This window comes from Helianthus annuus, chromosome 14, assembly GCF_002127325.2.
Source record: "Helianthus annuus cultivar XRQ/B chromosome 14, HanXRQr2.0-SUNRISE, whole genome shotgun sequence".
Lineage (NCBI taxonomy): Eukaryota > Viridiplantae > Streptophyta > Magnoliopsida > Asterales > Asteraceae > Helianthus > Helianthus annuus.
In genome coordinates, this window is record NC_035446.2 from 157,475,835 (window position 1) to 157,494,337 (window position 18,503).

General features: G+C 35.2%; 2 protein-coding genes across 3 annotated transcripts; both read left to right on the forward strand.

Annotated features, from left to right (window-relative positions):
• The first annotated feature begins 5,081 nt into the window (after positions 1–5,081).
• On the forward strand, positions 5,082–10,051 carry LOC110890672 (choline/ethanolaminephosphotransferase 1). Of its 2 annotated transcripts, none has more exons than XM_022138295.2 (20): positions 5,082–5,237; positions 6,040–6,204; positions 6,338–6,347; positions 6,450–6,500; positions 6,801–6,878; positions 7,020–7,095; positions 7,197–7,219; positions 7,309–7,409; positions 7,529–7,623; positions 8,173–8,241; positions 8,328–8,397; positions 8,535–8,598; positions 8,681–8,721; positions 8,810–8,894; positions 8,982–9,044; positions 9,134–9,192; positions 9,326–9,378; positions 9,480–9,552; positions 9,637–9,682; positions 9,767–10,051. In XM_022138295.2, the coding sequence occupies exons 2-19, from the start codon at positions 6,068–6,070 to the stop codon at positions 9,656–9,658; spliced, it is 1,170 nt and encodes a 389-aa protein (XP_021993987.1). In that variant the 5' UTR covers positions 5,082–5,237; positions 6,040–6,067; the 3' UTR covers positions 9,659–9,682; positions 9,767–10,051. The 2 variants fall into 2 exon arrangements, with proteins under 2 accessions (XP_021993987.1, XP_021993988.1); XM_022138296.2 differs by having other exon boundaries at positions 5,164–5,359.
• Positions 10,052–13,860: 3,809 nt separating this feature from the next.
• On the forward strand, positions 13,861–17,361 carry LOC110890673 (zinc finger BED domain-containing protein RICESLEEPER 2-like). The gene is made up of 5 exons (XM_022138297.2): positions 13,861–14,002; positions 14,764–15,071; positions 15,156–16,843; positions 16,917–16,990; positions 17,132–17,361. The coding sequence occupies exons 2-4, from the start codon at positions 14,765–14,767 to the stop codon at positions 16,980–16,982; spliced, it is 2,061 nt and encodes a 686-aa protein (XP_021993989.1). The 5' UTR covers positions 13,861–14,002; position 14,764; the 3' UTR covers positions 16,983–16,990; positions 17,132–17,361.
• Positions 17,362–18,503: the final 1,142 nt, after the last annotated feature.

Sequence of the window (18,503 nt, forward strand, 5' to 3'; positions counted from 1 at the left end):
TGTTTGGTTTTCTGTTTTTCTCATTCCTTGCTTCCGGTTGACCCATGTCGCTTCCCGGTGGTTCCGTTTTCGCTCCGGTGACCCGTAAAGCTTCCGAAAAGCTCCTTAAACTCCCTTAAACCTGCAAAACACAAATCTAATCAAGAGTAGGCAATTCGAAACTAAAACTTGTGTAAAAACATCAAATTAAACAATTACAAGCACCGGTTTTCACCCACGTATCAATAGATGATTTATTAACTATAAGTTTTATTTATTATTGTTCAGTAATTTATAGTGAAGAAACACTGAACTAATTATGAGACTAATCAGTTTGGTTTATGTTTCTACCATAATGGTTAATCTTCTAATGATTTATCTGAGCTCCGACCTTGATGTTTAATCCTGCAAAACAGAACACCGTTACTCGTTAAGAGGGGAATGTGGGGGTTTCCCTCTTAACCGGGCTCCGGCGTGAGAATAAGCGACTGCTTTGGGAGGATAATCAAGTATTAAGAGTGAGAGTAGAGGGAGTCGAATGTTTAACCTGTGGAGTGTGGTCTCTATTTATAGCCGGAGAGGTGTAAGAGGATATGGGCTGATGGGCCTTGGGCCAGTAATTGACAACATAATGGATATGCTCTTTGTCTCACTGGTGTCGACCGTTAGTGGCTTCTAGAAGCTCTCCGGCGCTGGCGCGCCTTGATTGGAGCCACGTGTCATTGTTGTCGGTCATGTCGTCCTTCTGCCATCAGCAGACAAGTGGAGATCGTGGGACAGATGTCTCCGTCCTCTGATTGGTGCCACGTAGGCGTCCTTAAGTACTTCTTGTTCTCTGTACGTCAGAAGATCGTGGCGCACGATTGAACAGAGCCTGCTGGATGTTCATTGGCTCCTTTTCTCTGCCACTTGTACCCTTTGTACCTTCATACTCTGGGCCCGCGCTGCAACCTTTGTGTGAGTTGCGCGGGTTTGCAGGTAGTGAAGGTTCTTGTCAGATTGCTAAGTGTCGTAATTGTAGTTCTATTCTGCCTGGACCTCGCGCCTCTTCGTGGGATGTGCCAATACGCGCGCGAGGTTGTCTTAGCAAGAGTATTGTTGAATAAGGAGTATGGCCTTTGCGCACCCTTGATGAAGGATTGCGCAGCTTTTTGGGGCCATACCCCTTCAAGTCCCCCCAGTCCAATGCTGCACCATGCGCAAGGCAAGTGGTTGGAGCTTTGGACTTAGAAAAAGTAAATTATAGAGGTTGCTTGTTTTGGGTTTATAGGCGCGCGCGTAAAGGAGCTGGCGATTATTACGGCGCGACTATGTATCTGTTAGCTGAGTTTTGCCCATTAAATAAGCTATCGCGCGGGTATCTTGTGTACAAGGTAAATTGCGCGCTTCTAGGTAACTTCTTTGTTAAGTGTTGGGAGATTTGGGCGGGAAATCCCTCGAAATTTGAATTCTGACGGTTTGGTGAGATAAGTCTCTGATTGTGACCCTTGAGTTGACTCCTGGCACGGATGTCATCATGCCGTCTGTGACGGTTCCACTTTTCGTCAGGAGAGTGAGGCCCACGCGCGCGTGGTAACCGTCACCCCTGCTTTTACGCGTTACGTGGCATCCTCTGGTTGGCCAGGTGAACGGCGAATGCAGCACGTTTACCCATCGCATTAAATGCGATGGGTATATATATTCGATGAAGGGAGAAAGATTCACATATCTCATGCCCTAAATCACGTGCATACCTAACGACCTGCGAAAGCATGCTAAAAAGTGTCAACATAAGGTTGGTGAGTTCACAAGTTTCAATAGAAATAAATGATTGCTAGAAAATGTAAAGTTCAATTATATCATTAGGTAGCTAGCCCGTTTACAAGTTACTACACGTTTTGAACCGAAGTTGACTAAAATGTGTTTGATGCTTTCCACCACGTCTATCATAAACGACGGTGCAAATGTTAGGTCAATAGTACACACGTTCGACTCCCAGTTGTGCTAGCACGACTAGGCCGGTGGAGTTTGTCAAACCCAGTAGTACTACTCAAATTACCTTGCTAACTTCCTGTATTAACGGTTTAGTGTGTAAGGACTTTCATGAGTTGCGTGTAGTACATAAGTGATATAAAGGAAATACACAATCTAACAGTTATGTTTATGGTTTATCCCATAAAAGTGTGTGTAAAATAGATAGTGAAACTCACCTTAGGGTGCGTGTTTTCCGACAAATGCAAATAAGAATAGATGAACCGCTCACGGCTACCTATTACATATAATGTATATAAGCGTGTGTTCGTGTAGGTTCACAAGACCCATGTATCCAAACACTCTCGGTGTTTAAGTTTTGAAAATGTTCACTTAGTTTGACTCGGTTAACCAAGTTTGACCAGGTTAATCCGGCGACCCGTTGATGACTCATTAAGTGTATTATAGTTTATTTGTGACCACGTAGTCATATTAAGTCAACAAAACTCACCACACGTATGACTAATATCTAAAACTTTTTTTTACCAATAAAGTTTCTTTTTTAACAAATTATGTATGAACCCTAATTCCCAAGAATTCTACACAGTGACACTTCTAAGAGCATTTTTACATATGATGCTTTATATTTATGTGATTGAGATCTCTATACTGTATAGAGTGGCTGTGAGTGGATGAGAAAAAAACAAATGTTATTGTTTATTAGTGAATTTGGAGAAAAATATTATTTACCTCTACAATTTTCAATATATTTTGAAAGTGTTTATGAGTGAATAAGAGAAAAAAAATAATGATAAAAGTAAAAAAAAATATTCTTAAATTGAAAATGAGTGAGAAATATAGTAATTTTTAGTATAATTATCGAGATGAAGATGATATTTTGAATGCTCTAAACACCTCAAACTTTTATCATCCACCCCTGATTTTTTTCATTTTATTCCCTCCTTCACTTTTCATCACCACTACTCACCACCCACCGCTACTAGCGCCGACCATTGCCATCACCACCCACCGCTACCACGCACCACTACCGTTACCACCACCACCACCAGCATTGACCACTGCTCATTGCCCATCGCCGATCACCACCATCATCTACCACCAACCACTACCACTCACTGCCACCGCCACCACCACTTGTCATCGCCACCCACCACCCACCATCCACCACCACCCACACCTACCACCACCGTCACTCACAATCGATTTTATTCCTTTTTTTCCTACCTACCAAACAACACAAAATAATGGTTCATTCCATTCTCACATGGTAACAAACAAGATAATGCAATGGTAACGATCAATTTGATTCTTTTGTCTATTCCATTATCTCATCCATTATATTACCTCGCTCATTTCATTCACTCGTCCATTCCATTAACTCATACCAAACGCTACCTAAAACCGTGTGGTATGGTGGGGCGGGGGTTTGGGGCATGGGTTGACACGTGGACTTCGAGGGGCAACGCTGGTCACGTGTGGGTTAGGTCGGTATGGCGGGGCGTGGCTAGCCCGCGTAGGTTGGCCACGTGTCAATTATTATAAAAAAATGAAAAAACCTAAAATTTATATAATATTAAAGACAAACGTCGGTGACCTTTGTCTTTATATCCTCCATAAAAAAACAAAACAAATGTGCATTCATTTGCTTCCTTTGACCGAGTTCTAGAGTTGCTAGACCTTTCTCTTTTAAAGTTTTTGACTTTTTTTTTTTACATTTTCATTTCTTTTCATTAAAGTTTTGAACCAACAAAAAAGACCCTTATACTTTCAAGTTTTTCCACTTTACACCCTTAACTTTTTGACATGAAATACTATTAACCTTTATCTTTAAGTAAGTTGCACATTCACTTCTAACTTTCTGTAATTGACAACTTTGACCTTCTTAACCTTTTCTACTTAATAACTTGACACCTCATTTGGTTTAAATGACTTTTACGATTTTACACCGCAACGTGGACAAATTATTATACTTTTTTTTTTATCTATGGTCTACTTATTTTGTGTACGTTCGTAAACTGTATTTAAAAGCAAGTCGGGTCAAATATACTACATTTTCATTCGATGGCGATGTAATTTTTTAAGTAAAGAGTCGGGTCAAATATACAGTATAAATACGAGTTACTTTAACTTTAGACGCCGCCGAAACGCGCGGTGGGTCAAAATCCTAGTTATTATAAAAATACACACAAAATAAAAAAAAGCCTTAAATTATTATTAAAATTTCCTAAAAATTACAAAAACCTACAAAAAAAAAAGATTACAAATCTAAAAAAAAAACATTAGACATATAAAAAAACCCTTAATTAAGCGTTAGGTAGATTTTGAACAGGGCGAGCTTGTTAAACGGCTTCCGCTTCTTGCCTCGGAACTCGATATTGGCCACCGCCACCCGGTCTTCGTGACTTATATCACCGCCCGGGACGCTGTCGTAGTAGGCTTTAAAACGGTCGAGCTTCGGTCGTAGTTCGCGCCACTTGTGTTGGCACACGTTTAGATTGTGCCGGTCGTTGTGCAGGTAGCTAGCGAAAGCTTCCGGCCAATAACGGGTCTCACCGGGTTGGCGGCCCTTCAACGCGTCCACGACGCTCGTTACAAGTGCTATCTCTTCCTCGTGCGTCCATGTGGCCATTTTTCAAGTGTGGGTAGCCGGTTCGGGTAGGTGGAGTGAAGGGTTGGGGTAGCGATGTGGACAGGCGGTGGAGGGTTTTATAGTAGTTGGGGTATCCGTTTGACCAAGCCAAGCGGTTATTTTTTAAATTTAAATCCTAGTCAACTAGCCTAGCCAACTCAGCCAATGAGAGCCGGCCACGGAAGACCGCAAGGCCCGCCCAACGCCCGGGTTGAAACCCCCGTCCAAGGGGCCACGCCGAAACACAAGCCCATCCGGGGTGGTGACTTGGACGTTTGTACCCAACCCACGCCCCATACCCATAGTCTAAGGTAGTGTTTCTTTTCGATTTAATGCTGCCACCGCAACACACTAATTATTTTATTTACAAATCTGGTTAATCGTAAAATCGTACCAAATTTACCAGTAAAAAAAAGATCCTTCAAATCTTGGGACCCAATGCACACGGTGAGACCGCGTACCGGCTACGACAACCCGTATAGGCGTACGGCACACGCGGTGGAATGAACCGAACCCTACAAGTAAGAAAAAGTAGCCTTGCCAAAAAGTCGAATATTTTTATGCTGGTTTTTATCCTATAGGGCGGGAGTGGAGGAGATATTTCACAAATCGAATCATTGAGAAGCCAAACTACAAGCCCTTGCATCCCCCTGTCTTGGTACGCTCAATCTCAATCTCAGATCTCCTTTTATTTTTATATTCACCTTTCCCTTTCGATCTTCATCAGATTTTTTTTTTTTTTTTTTTTTTTCACATGCAACTCCATTGTTTCCGGCCCAGGTTCTCACCCCTAATTACTCTGTGTTGTATTCATATTCTATTTGCGATTTTATGCTACATATTCTTGTATGTTTTTCTTCATGTAATCTGTAATCTCAGTTTATCGATACATATCCGGTACGTTAGTTTCGATTTGGTCATTTTTGTGGTTGAATTTGTGTATAGATTTATAGTTCTATGCAAGTGCTAAATATTTCAAACCCTAACAATCAAATTAGAAATTAAGAACAGGAATAGATACATATATGATATATATAGAGGGATTGGGGAGTACAGGAGATAGAAAAATGAAAAAAACATGTGTAATAAGTAAAACTACTGCAACAGTAGGCCAGCTTACTGGTAAACATGTGCAGATTAGGGGCCATGGGGATCGGGGTTCAGCGTGAAACTTGAAACCTTCGTTATAAATGTGTACATGCCCCGTATCTATTTTTGTACCTTTTCATAACTATGATGATTGATAGGGTTATGCTTCAGTTGTTGCGATATGTATGTTGAAACATATCACACAGGTTCTGAAACTATTGTTTGGCTTTTGATTGCCATTGTTACATAATGTAGTCGATGAAAGTGTTGCCTTGAGCTATTATGTAATTACGGTATTTTATCTATTTGTTTTTTGGTTTCAGTTTTGTGAGTTGATTGTTCTTTTATTTCTTTTTTATTATAAATTGTAGGTTGTAAAAGCTAAAAGTGCTGTAAGCAATGGGGTATATAGGTGCTCATGGTATTAATGCACTACATAAATACAAGTACAGTGGAGTTGATCACTCTTATGTTTCAAAATATGTCTTACAACCTTTTTGGACTCGATTTGTTACTCTCTTCCCTCTTTGGATGCCGTAAGCAGTACTCTAATTTTTTGATGTGTTTTTCATATATTAAACATGTTGTTACATTATTAGATGTTAATTCTTTTATGTAATCACCTAACTGCTTTATATCTTTCGGTTTTGCATATCATGGACGCCTCAGGCCTAATATGGTAAGCATGCATTTTCGAACTACATTATACTTCCTTGATACATAAATTCAAGATTTTCCCTTTCATTTCTTTTGCTTAGCTAGCACATGTTATTATTTTCAGATTACTCTTACGGGATTCATGTTCTTGCTGGTCTCTGCAGTGCTTGGCTATGTGAGTACATGAGTTGGTTATTTTTTATATATTATGTCTTATACACTATGCTTTATTTCACTTGTTGGTGAAAGTTTTTGATGTTGTTGACCTTTATTCGCCTTTTTATTGTGGCAACGTGGCATTAAAAGCATGATATTAAAGTATTATCCTAGCAGAATATATTCTAAGTTGGTATGTGCAAAAAAAGCAATGGTGTGTCATTAAGTATTTATGGACAGTTCAAGACTCTCTTTAAGAGTATTTTCTTTTGTGTCAGTATAGACTTATTTATATTCTATGTGTGGACACTGGCTATAGATATATTCACCTCATTTGGATTCTCCACCACCAAGATGGGTTCATTTCGCTCATGGACTACTTCTTTTCTTGTACCAGGTTTGTTTTTACCATGGTTAAAAAGGTTTTACTGTTCTCGTTTTTACATATTAATTTTAACAAAATTTATCTACATCATTTCCAGTAAGAAGCTTTGTTTGTTCATTGATTTACTTCCAACTTTCTTGATGTATATGCTAGACCTTTGACGCCGTTGACGGAAAACAAGCAAGAAGAACAAGCTCTTCTAGTCCATTAGGAGAACTTTTTGATCACGGTGAGCTATAAATATCTTTTATACACATTTCCTTTGACTTTTCTTTTCCTTTTTGACCATTGCTAAAATACGTAAATTGATGACCTTGACTTATGGTGCAGGATGTGATGCTCTTGCATGTGCGGTACGTCCTCTTTCAAGCTTAATTATACTTGCTACTCCTACTGCCATTTTCCATTTTAATTATTATTATTTCTTAATTGCATGGTTTAGTTGGAGGCCTTGGCTTTCGGGAGCACTGCTATGTGTGGAAGAAATACATTTTGGTTCTGGGTAATTTCGGCTGTTCCATTTTATGGTGCAACTTGGGAACAGTAAGTGGTGCAAACACGCTTTTTTTATTAAATTTTCTACTATTTTTCACATGATCCTTGCACAAGTTTCTAAAACAGACATCATTTTAAGAACACGCTGATTATTTTTCATATTGCAGCTATTTCACCAACACCTTAATTCTTCCAGCTGTAAATGGACCAACAGAGGGTCTCATGCTGATATATATGGCACACTTCTTTACATCTATAGTTGGTATGTCATTTTTGAGTAAAATGCCATTTTGGTCCCTGAGGTTTGGCCAGTTTTGCGACTTTTGTTCAAATGTTTGTTTTTTTGCATCTGGATCCAAAAGGTTTGAAACCTCTGACATTTTCATCCGGTTTATCAACTCCATTCACTTTTTCTTCGTTAAGCCAGGGGGATTTTCGTTATTTTTGTTAACTTAAAGGGCAATTTGATCTTTTGAATATATGTACATTATGCTAAATGCTTGTACATAAAGTGAAAAAGACCGAATTGCCCTTTAAGTTAACAAAAAGACGGAAATATCCCTGACTTAACGAAGAAAATGGAGGGAGGTAACGCGCCAGATGAAAATGGCAAGATTTCAAACCTTTTGGATTCAGATGCGGAAAAACAAACCTTTGGACGAAAGTCGCAAAACTGGTCAAACCTCAGGGACGAAAATGGGATTTTACTCTTCATTTTTAGTAACCAAACACATGTTATTTGTCTCTTGTAACTTTTTAGCTGGATTAAATGATTCTTAGCTACATCATAGTTGGTTATATATAATTTCAGGTGCGGAGTGGTGGGCCCAGGCTTTTGGGAAATCTTTTCCCCTTCTGAGTTGGGTTCCGTTTATAAATGGTAAGTAGCCGGTGATTAGTATATTATGGAATATTGATGTAGTATAATTTTTGTTGACTTTTGGTTTGATGTATTGTTGTATTCAGGAATCCCTACTTCTGAAGTTGTTTTGTTGTTTATGGTGTTATTTGCTGTTATACCTACTGTCTCATTCAAGTAAGTAAAACTCTTCATTTCATCAAACAAGCTTCACTATATTTTTACTTTTTTTTCATATATGCATTTTCATTATATTTATACAGATATTTTTTATGTAACTTGTTTTTTTTTTTTTTGTAATTTCTTGGTCATAGCGTACAGAACGTTTATAAGGTTGTACAATCGAGAAAAGGAAGCATGCTAAATGCATTGGCTATGGTAAACACCTTTTCTTTTGTTCATTGACTTTTCTTTAATCCCGAAGAGGCTTACTGGTCGTTTTATTATCATTTCATGCCAGCTTGTCCCATTTTGTGTGCTACTGGCCGTAATTATTCTCTGGTATGCATCAACTTTCCTTTTTATTTTATCTTGGAAGGTATTTTATACATTTGAGTTGCGGTTAAATGTTTTTTGTTTCTTTTTTCAGGGATTTTATGTCTCCATCTGATTTAATTGGAAACTACCCACACATGGTTGTGATGGGAACTGGACTCGCATTTGGATTTCTCGTGGTAATGTTATCGTTATCTCTTTTATTTTATATATTTCAGTTTATTCTTTTATTTTATATGTTAATGTGAAGATCCTTTGTTTGGCAGGGACGGATGGTATTGGCTCACTTGTGTGATGAACCCAAGGGATTGAAAACCGGAATGTCCACCGTAAGTCCTTTTGCAACGACCGTTAAGTATTCCATTTTGTAATCATTGAATTAAGTTAATATTATTTGTCGTTTTAACTGAAACTGCAGTCGTTGTTTTATCTTCCGCTTGCAATTGCAAATACGCTTACCGCCCGGTTAAATGATGGGTTAGTAGTTATCTGTTTCAAAGTTAAAGGCATAGTTTTTTTTTTTTTTTTTTTTAATATTTGATGTAAAAATGTCAGAAATACCCTCCTCTTTAGTTTGTATGTAACGTTTAGGAATTGCGTAAATTTGCAGAGTTCCGTTAATTGATGAGAAATGGGTGCTTCTCGGTTTCTGTATATACACAGGTATGGTGTTCATCGCGATGATTTGAAGTAATACTTGAACAATTTTACATACATACTGCATAGTGGAAAGTAATTGTTGAACAAATTTTTGGTTATTGCAGCTGTACTGTATCTGCATTTTGCCACATCAGTCATTCATGAAATAACAACAGCTCTTGGAATCTACTGTTTTAGGTAACAAAAACTTCGGTTACTTTACTTGTATATGTTTTATGTTTTGACCTTTTGACCTCTAATCATATTTAAAAAAAATATCAGAATCGCAAAGAAAAAGGCCTGAGACATGTTCATGTTCGATATGAAGGTATGCTTTTTTTTCAGATCAAAATGTTCAATTTCGTCGCCCTACTTTTACCAAATAAATATTGGGTTCATTTTATATTTTCAGGTTACTTTCACCGCACAAATTGGAATTGGATATCCTTATGTCTTATTGGTGGTTGTAGTCTAGTGTTTAGATGCAAGTGTTTTACTTCTTTCAACCCAATGGTGGGTGACACAGTTCTGTTCAGGGATTTTGATATTTTATTTATAGTTATATAATTGTCCTTTTTGCGATTTCTAAAAGCAGATTGTTAGAAGAGTTGAACCGTAAATCTGGATCCTGTGTTGTATTAATTATGACATGCGGTTTGGTATTTCGGTTAAAGTTGAGCATGAATGTTATAAGTGACATGGTTGTTAAGGGGCCGTTTGTTTACCTCTTAATGTGACTCTTAATAGTTCAGACCTCTTACTGGTTCAGACTGTTTGTTTCACGAGCAGATGTCTGAATGGTTCAGACTTTTGCCTCTGAATGGTTAAGATTTATAAAGTCTGAATGGTTAAGACCTCTAATCTGAATTGGTCAGACATTTGCCTCTGAACGGTTAAGCATTATACAGACTCTTAATGGTTCAGACATCTTATTGGTTCAGCACTTAACCATTCAGATGTTGCCAAACAGCCAAGACTTAAAAGGGTAGTTATTAAAAGGAGTAAATGACTGTTTTGGCCTATATGGTTTAGTTAGTTTAACCATTTCAGCCCAAAATGGAATCTTTTAACATATTAGACCTCAAGGTTGCATTTTATAACAATTTTGGCCCCTGACACTAAATTTGTTACTTTTTTGCAGTTAAGTGTAAGGGTAATTAGGTCACTATATACCTTAAGGGTTGTTTTTGATAATTAAAAAGTTCTTTTAATATTTAAAAGATTATTAATGCAATTACTCAAGTTTTTTTATTTCGCTTTTTTTTTTCACGATTATTATTTAACAAAATATGTTTTTTTAAAGACAACAAAATACGTTTTAAATATATAAATAAATATGTAGTTTCATTAACCGTTTAGTTTTATAAAAATCGTTTTAAATAATGATAATGTGTTATTTTACATTTTGTTTAAACCCTATATCGTTTTTAAAATTGTTTATTTTTAAACTATTTGTTTTTTTTAAATCATTCTTTTTAAAGTCGTTTGTCTTTTGAAGTTTGTTAAACACTTTATTTTATATCATTCTTTTTTAAAATTATTTATTTTTAAACATTTCTTTTAAGTTGTTCATTTTTTAAATTTTAAAAAACATGTATAAAAAACAAAAGAAATGTAAAAGTTGAAAAAAAAATTCTAATAAAAGTTTGCAAAAAATTGTTCATTTTTCAAACTTTTTTCAGAATGATTTATTTCTTTTTCAAATTTTCTATTTCTTTGGACTGTTTGTTTATTCAAAATTCTTTATTTTTTTAACAATTCGTTTATTAAAATCGTGGGTTTTTAGTTCCTTACATTTGTTAACTTTTTTTTTTAAGGTTTTGTTTTTTTATAAACGTCATTTTTTAATCTTTGTTTTTTAAATCACTTGTTCGTTTAAAATCGATCGTATTTAAATTCCTTCTATTTTTTTTGAAATCATTCATTTTCAGAAGTTCTTTTTCCCTAACGGTTATAAGGAAACTGAATACAAAATTTAAAAAATAAACGATTTCAAAAACGGTTGTAAAAGGAACGGTTTAAAAAGAAACAGTTTTAAAAATTAACAACTTAAAATAACGATTGTTTAAAAAAGTTAAAAATGAATTAAAAAGAACGGTATAACATGAATCGTTAAAAAAAACTTTAGAATACAAACAACTTTAAAAAGAATGATTTTAATAAACAAGCGGTTTAAAAATGAATAATTTTAAAAACGATACACGATTTAAAAAAGGTTAAAAAGTAAATGATTTTAAAAAAGACTTTTATAAAAAACAAACCCTTAATGAAAATACATATTTATTTGTATGTGTAAAACATATTTTGTTAAATAAGAATTGTTAAAATAACGAAATAAAAAAACTTGAGTAATTGCATTAATAATCTGTTAAATATTAAAAGAACTTTGTAATTATTAAAAACAACCCTTAAGGTATATAATTATCTAATTACTGTTACACTTAACTGCAAAAAAATAACAAAGTTAGTGACACGGGTCAATAGTCAAAACCGTTATAAAATGCAATCTCGGGGTCTGATATGTTAAAAGATTAATTTTTAGGCTGAAATGGTTAAACTGGCTAAACCACAGGGACTAAAACAGTAATTTACTCTTTAAGTGGGCTACGAAATTACAAATTGGATTTTACAAGTATAATAATTAATTTTTTAGGTTACTGAAGTTGCTAAATTGTTATAATTGTACTTTCATATTCGCCATTTCAAGTCGATTTTTAGGATGAGTTTGAGATCGGGATTCATTGACGGGAATCCAAAGATGTAATTTGAACCACCAAAAATCATAAAGCGAGAGCTACATGTAGAAAAACATACGAACATGTAACGAGTATTGACTAATTAGGTAACGCGGAGTATGGAGTACAATTTTACATACTCTTGCTCCCACATCGTTTACCCTTAAACTCAAATAGACCAAACTATGATTAGTTGTCGTTGGCAATAGACGACATTAATGTCAGCTCCCAACAACTATTGTAATGTGTTTTGTTTCATCCTAACATAACGTAAGTGCTTTTAAGCAAAAACATCAAATTTGGTTACACATCATTGTTGCGAGCCAAATGACATGTCTAATAACTTTTCTGAAAAAATATTTTGAACATCCATTTTACAAAAAAAGGGGTGAAATCACAAGCGGATGCACTCATTAAAGATGGAGAGGTGGAGTCTGAAAGCACTTTGTGTATCCAAACCTAACCTGAATTGAGTGATTAGAATGTTTTCTAACTAAATGTGTGACACTAGTTTTTACTTTCCGCTAGCTCCACCAAACACCAACACAATTGAAGAAATCACAAAAAGGAAAGAAATTCTAATTTCCAAGTTAATAGTAAACACTTTGTACTTGGTACTTTGGAGTAGGGCCGTTCAAATCGCTCGCCGCTCATCGCTCGCTTGACGCTCGTTCGGAAATTGCTCGGAAAATGCTCGTTCGATTTGACGCTCGGTTGTAAACGAGCAGCTCTGCTCGGTTCGGTTTGTAAACGAGCCAAGCATGAGCAAAGGTTCGCTCGGCTCGGTTCGGCTCGAATTATTTTTAATTGATAATTACTATATATATACATACACATATAGTGGAAGGTTCAAATGAGAAGAAATTTTTTGTAAGAAGAAAAAAGAATAACTTTCAACCAATAAGAATGTTTCATTTTACATTATTTAATATTTGCATTTAATTTTAATGTAAGGGTATATTTGTAAACTTACATAGATCATTAATTTCTAGTCTTCCTTTTTAATAGCTAACTATAATAAATTTGTAACTTATTTTCAAAATAAATATTTTTTCAAAAAATAAAAAAAATAGTTTAAAGTGTAGGAGAAATTACTAGGTGTGTTGGATAAATTACGAGTTGTGTAGGATAAATTACGAGTTGTGTAGGATAAATTTACGTATGTGTAGGATAATTTTCAAAATGTGTAGGTAGGGGTGTACAAAATGCTCGCGGCTCGCGGCTCGCTCGAAACTCGCTCGAAAAATGCTCGAAAAATGCTCGACTCGAAAAAGCTCGTTTTGCTATCGAGCCGAGCCGAGCTGGCTCGATTCATAAACGAGCCGAGCTCGAGCTAGGGTGCTCAGCTTGTGGCTCGGCTCGTGGCTCGACTCGTTGGCTCGGCTCGTGACTCGACTCGTTGGCTCGGCTCGTGGCTCGACTCGTGGCTTGATAAACATATGTTTTATATAATAGATATTAATTAATAATAACTAGTTATATAGTTTTCATATCATCATCAGAAACCTTTTTGTTGATATGATGTAGGCTACGAAATGTTTTTAAAACTGTCCTAGTATCAGTTTGTTAAATGGTAGATTGATTGATATAAAAATTATTATTAAATTAATAAAATGTACCTCAATAATAAACAGTTTGTCCACAATATAATGAAAACATATCTTTTTGTTTATTTAAAAGATATCTTAACATATTACATACAATAAACATATCTATTAATTAATAAAAATATATATGCTTGAAATTTAAGTCACCGCCATATTACCCTAAATCCATTCAAAACCAATTTCCATATGCAATTTACACAATAATCTATTTCATTCCTAAATTCTTTGATTTCTCTCACACAAATACACAAGCGGCAACTCAACCCCTGCGACTAAACCCTAGCAATTCATCTTTCTTGATTCAAGGTAAAGATTCATCTACATATTCATGTTAACCTCTTAATTACAATCTTTCCTAACTGCTTCATCTCCATATACATATTTATTATTTACGAAAAGGTGACATGCTTGGTAGATATTAGTTGGTGGTATAAAATATCTTGATAATGTAACTGTATGTCTTATGATGAATGACAATTGATCATTCTTTTGTTATGAGAAAAATAGATTTGATAACTGTTTTTTTGTTAGTATGTATCATGTTAGTATGATTATGGTGTTTAAATCAAACATGATTGAAAAAAACAAGTGCTACTAAAAAAGAAATTCACTAACTGATAATGGTGAACACCTTTTGTGATAATGCTCGTAACATATTAGTGATAATGTTGTTTAAATCTAGTTTCTTTGAATTGAATTGTTAGTTTAGGTTCTTATATTATTATATTTATTATTTGAATTATTAGTATAGGTTATTACGTTATTATATTTATTATTTGAATCATTAGTTTAGGTTATTATGTTATTATATTTTTTGTAGAATATGAATAACTTTATCATCAGCTAATTAATTTAGTTTAGGTTATGAAATCAGACACACCTTTTTTATGTATATTTTTAGATCGTTTGATTTGTTAATTAGTTATTAATTTACTTATACTATATAAATTTAATTTATTATATTCATCAAACATGAAATAAATGTATGCTTAAAATATTTCTAGGGGTGTAAATGTATGTTGTACTAATCATTGTTAGCGAATATTTTTGGGTGTCTCACTTTGTAGGATGTCTTCACTTAAAGAATCACTTGATGCGACCGACAACCCAAGTGAGCATGTTGATTTAAATGATGAGGAAAGTTTTGAAGAAGAAAATATGATTGACGAAGATGATGTTGATGCTGGTTCAAAACGAAAAAGTAAATCTGAAGTTTGGCTTCATTTTGAAACAGTTGAAATGATGGAAGGAGAGAAGAAGGTCATGAAAGATCGATGCATACATTGTAAGAAGCTATACAAACCACAAGCTTCAAAGGCCACAACACAGCTAAAGCGACACTTGAATAAGTGTTCATACTTGAAAAGGTCAAAAGGTATGACACACCTACTCCTAACATACTTGTAGCATACGTGAATTATACTTACTAATCTTGTATAAATCATATAAATTTGCACAGGTAAAAAAGGTTTTATAAATTTTGAAAAAGCTGGTAATGAAGCAACTGAATATGGGTTGAGTGGGGGATTTGAACAAACAAAATGTAGGGAAATAATTGCCAAAATGATTGTAGCCCATGAGCTACCTTTTTCCTTTGTAGAGTACCATTGGTTTAATGCCCTGTTGAAATACTTGAACCCTCTTTTTCAAAAAGTGAGTAGAGCCACAATTAGAAAAGATTGCATTAAAGTGGTTGAATCAGAAAGAGAGAAGATGAAGAAAGTTTTTAAAAAGACTGATATGATCTCACTTACTAGTGATTGTTGGACCTCAAATCAAACTATTGGGTATATGTGTTTGACAGCTCATTATATTGACTCTGATTGGAAAATGAAAAAGTGCATAATTGGATTTAATGAGCTAGCACCGCCCCATAGTGGTGAGGTCATTTCGGATGCTATTCTAGAGTGCCTCATTAAATGGGGTATACAAGATAAAATAGGTACAATAACATTAGACAATGCATCAAATAATGATAGGGCGGCCGCAATTTTAAGGAATACCTTTCAAGGAAAGGGAACATTGCACTTTGAGGGTTTATTTTTTCATGTGAGATGTTGTGCTCATATACTAAACCTGGTTGTACAAGATGGACTTGGAACAATTGATGGTTGTCTTGTCAAAATAAGAGAAGGTGTGAAATATTTGAAGAAGTCAGCGGGTCGCCTCTTGAAGTTTGGTGAAATTTCGATCACCCTTGGTATCGAAACCCGCCGATCATTGTGTATTGATGTAAAAACCCGATGGAACTCAACACATCGTATGCTTAAATCAGCGATTCACTACAAACATGCTTTTGAAGGTTACGCGTTGAGGGATTCGAATTATGAGTGGTCTCTTACGGATGAGGAGTGGGATCGGGCTAAAAAGGTATGCAAGCTACTTGAGGTGTTTTCGGATGCTACAGATTTGTTTTCGGGTACATTATATCCGACCGCAAATTTGTTTCTTGTTGAGATTTTTAAAGTAAAAAGAGAGATAACTAATGCTGTTAAATCAAATGATAATTTCTTGAAAAATATGGGAAGGCCAATGTTTGACAAGTTTGAGAAGTATTGGGGAGAAATCGGGGTACTTATGTCAATTGCTTCTCTTTTAGACCCGCGTTTTAAGAAGGAATCTATTTCTTGGACATTTAAGAAGTTGTATCCAGAAAATGAGGTTGATGGTCGGGTTGAAGATGTGATTAATAAGTTAAAACCACTTTTTGAAAAATACTCTAATGCATATCAAGTGGCTAGGGCTGCCGATAGCAATCTAAATGGTACATCATCTGAGGGCCCAAGTATTCGTGATGGAGACGATGATTTTTACGCTTATCTTGAAACTAAACCCGTTGAAAGTACACAAAAATCAGAACTTGATGTGTATTTAGAAGAGCCAAATTTTGTAGTTCCAAGAACTATAAAGTTTGATGTGTTACAATGGTGGTGTCAAAATTCTAGCAAGTACCCCGTGCTAAGCAAAATGGCTCGTGACATTTTTTGCATTCCAATCACAACGGTTGCCTCGGAATCAGCATTTAGTGCTGGGGGACGTGTATTGGATGACTATAGAAGCTCTCTTTCTAAAGATATGGTCGAGCTTCTTGTTTGTGGAGGAGATTGGATAAAGTCGGCATCAAAATCATTTATTAAAACACTAGAAGTAAGTTTATATATATCTTTCAAATCTTTAGTTTTATAATTTATTTCTAATGTTCGTATTTTTTTATATGTAGCAATCGGCAAAGGAAGAAGAAAATTTAGAAATTCCAATCCCGACGAGTGATGGGGCATCTAGTTAACATAAAAGGTAATTTAACTACTATTTACAATATATATATATATTGAGTGTAAAACAGATTGCAACTTAGATTTTAATTGAAAATTTAATTACAAAGGTCTTTGATCTAGCAATATATACACATAATTAACTTTGTTTTTGACATTGTAGATTAATTCGTTCTCATGGCTATGGGCAAGTGTTGGTGAAGGAATATAAGATGGTGATGGGCAAATTTTTTAGTGATGGCATTGGTGCTAGTGACGTTGTTTTGAAGAACTTAGTTCTACTTGTTATTTACTTTTTCTAACTTGGTTAAGAACTTATGTAATTAACTTGGGTTTTTTTTTTCCGAATGGATATCTTGAATTTGGTTTTATTTTAATGCATTGAGCTGGATGTATCTATGTTAATATAGTATTTTATTTTCTTTAAACACAACAATATGTAAAAATATAAATTATACAAAAGAAAAGAAAATCGAGCTGGCTTGTCGAGCCTCGAGTTGGCTCGAGTTTTTTCGAGTCGAGCTCGAGCTAAAAAATCTAGCTCGTTTACATTTTCGAGCCGAGCCGAGCTGGCTCGATTCCTATCGAGCTCGAGCTCGAGCCCATCCTGGCTCGGCTCGGCTCGGCTCGTTTACACCCCTATGTGTAGGATATCTTTTATGTGTGTAGGCAATGAAAATTAGTGTAGAGAATAATAGTCTTTATAAGTAATTAATTACTTAATGATTGTAATAAATGAGATGAAAGAATAACTACTTGATATTTTACAATTGTACCCTTTGTTCTTTTTCTTCTCAATTAAATTTTCTTCTCAAATGAACCTCCCCCTACACATATACACATACATATATAAACATGTATATACACATATATATACACAAATATAAATTATACATATATACACACACCTATATATACACACACATTACACATACATATATACTTAAATATAATTTAAATTTTTAGTTTTATATATACCACTCTATTAGATTTTGGTCCACTATATACAAATTTACAACTATATCTATATGTACTAACCCAACCACACCAATACAAAATTAATATCAAAACCTAAAAGTTAAATCCTAAATCGATAAATGACAAGCTGCTCATCGTCTCAATGTTTTATGTTGTTACCTTAAGTCGATCGTCTCCTGCTCTCAACGTAATTGTTCGTGCAATATGATCATCGCCTCATCGGCCACAACATTGTTATTCAGAAGGAAAATATTATGTCATGAAACGTGCATGTTTTTAAAGACATAAAAACTTGAGATCGAACATTGTCACTAGCTCTCTTAGCGAATTTCAATCGGGCGACATGGTTGTCCAAATCGCTCGAACTTCGCTCGACGCTTGCTCGGAATATTTACTGCTCGAAAAATGCTCGCTTGATTTGAGGCTCGATTTTAAACGAGCCGCTCCGCTCGGTACGGTTTGTAAACGTGCCAAGCATGAGCAAAGGTCCGCTCGGTTCGGCTCGGCTCGTGAACAGGCCTACTTTGGAGCATGGTTAAAAAACAAGGTCTCCAAAG

Coding starts and splice junctions, on each gene's coding strand:
- LOC110890672 (XM_022138295.2), top strand. CDS start 6,068: ATGGGGTATATAGGTGCTCATGGTATTAATGCACTACATAAATACAAG. Junction 8,895..8,981: donor TCGCATTTGGATTTCTCGTG/GTAATGTTATCG, acceptor TTTGTTTGGCAG/GGACGGATGGTATTGGCTCA. Junction 9,379..9,479: donor CGGTTTCTGTATATACACAG/GTATGGTGTTCA, acceptor TGGTTATTGCAG/CTGTACTGTATCTGCATTTT.
- LOC110890673 (XM_022138297.2), top strand. CDS start 14,765: ATGTCTTCACTTAAAGAATCACTTGATGCGACCGACAACCCAAGTGAG. Junction 15,072..15,155: donor ATACTTGAAAAGGTCAAAAG/GTATGACACACC, acceptor AAATTTGCACAG/GTAAAAAAGGTTTTATAAAT. Junction 16,844..16,916: donor CATTTATTAAAACACTAGAA/GTAAGTTTATAT, acceptor TTTTATATGTAG/CAATCGGCAAAGGAAGAAGA.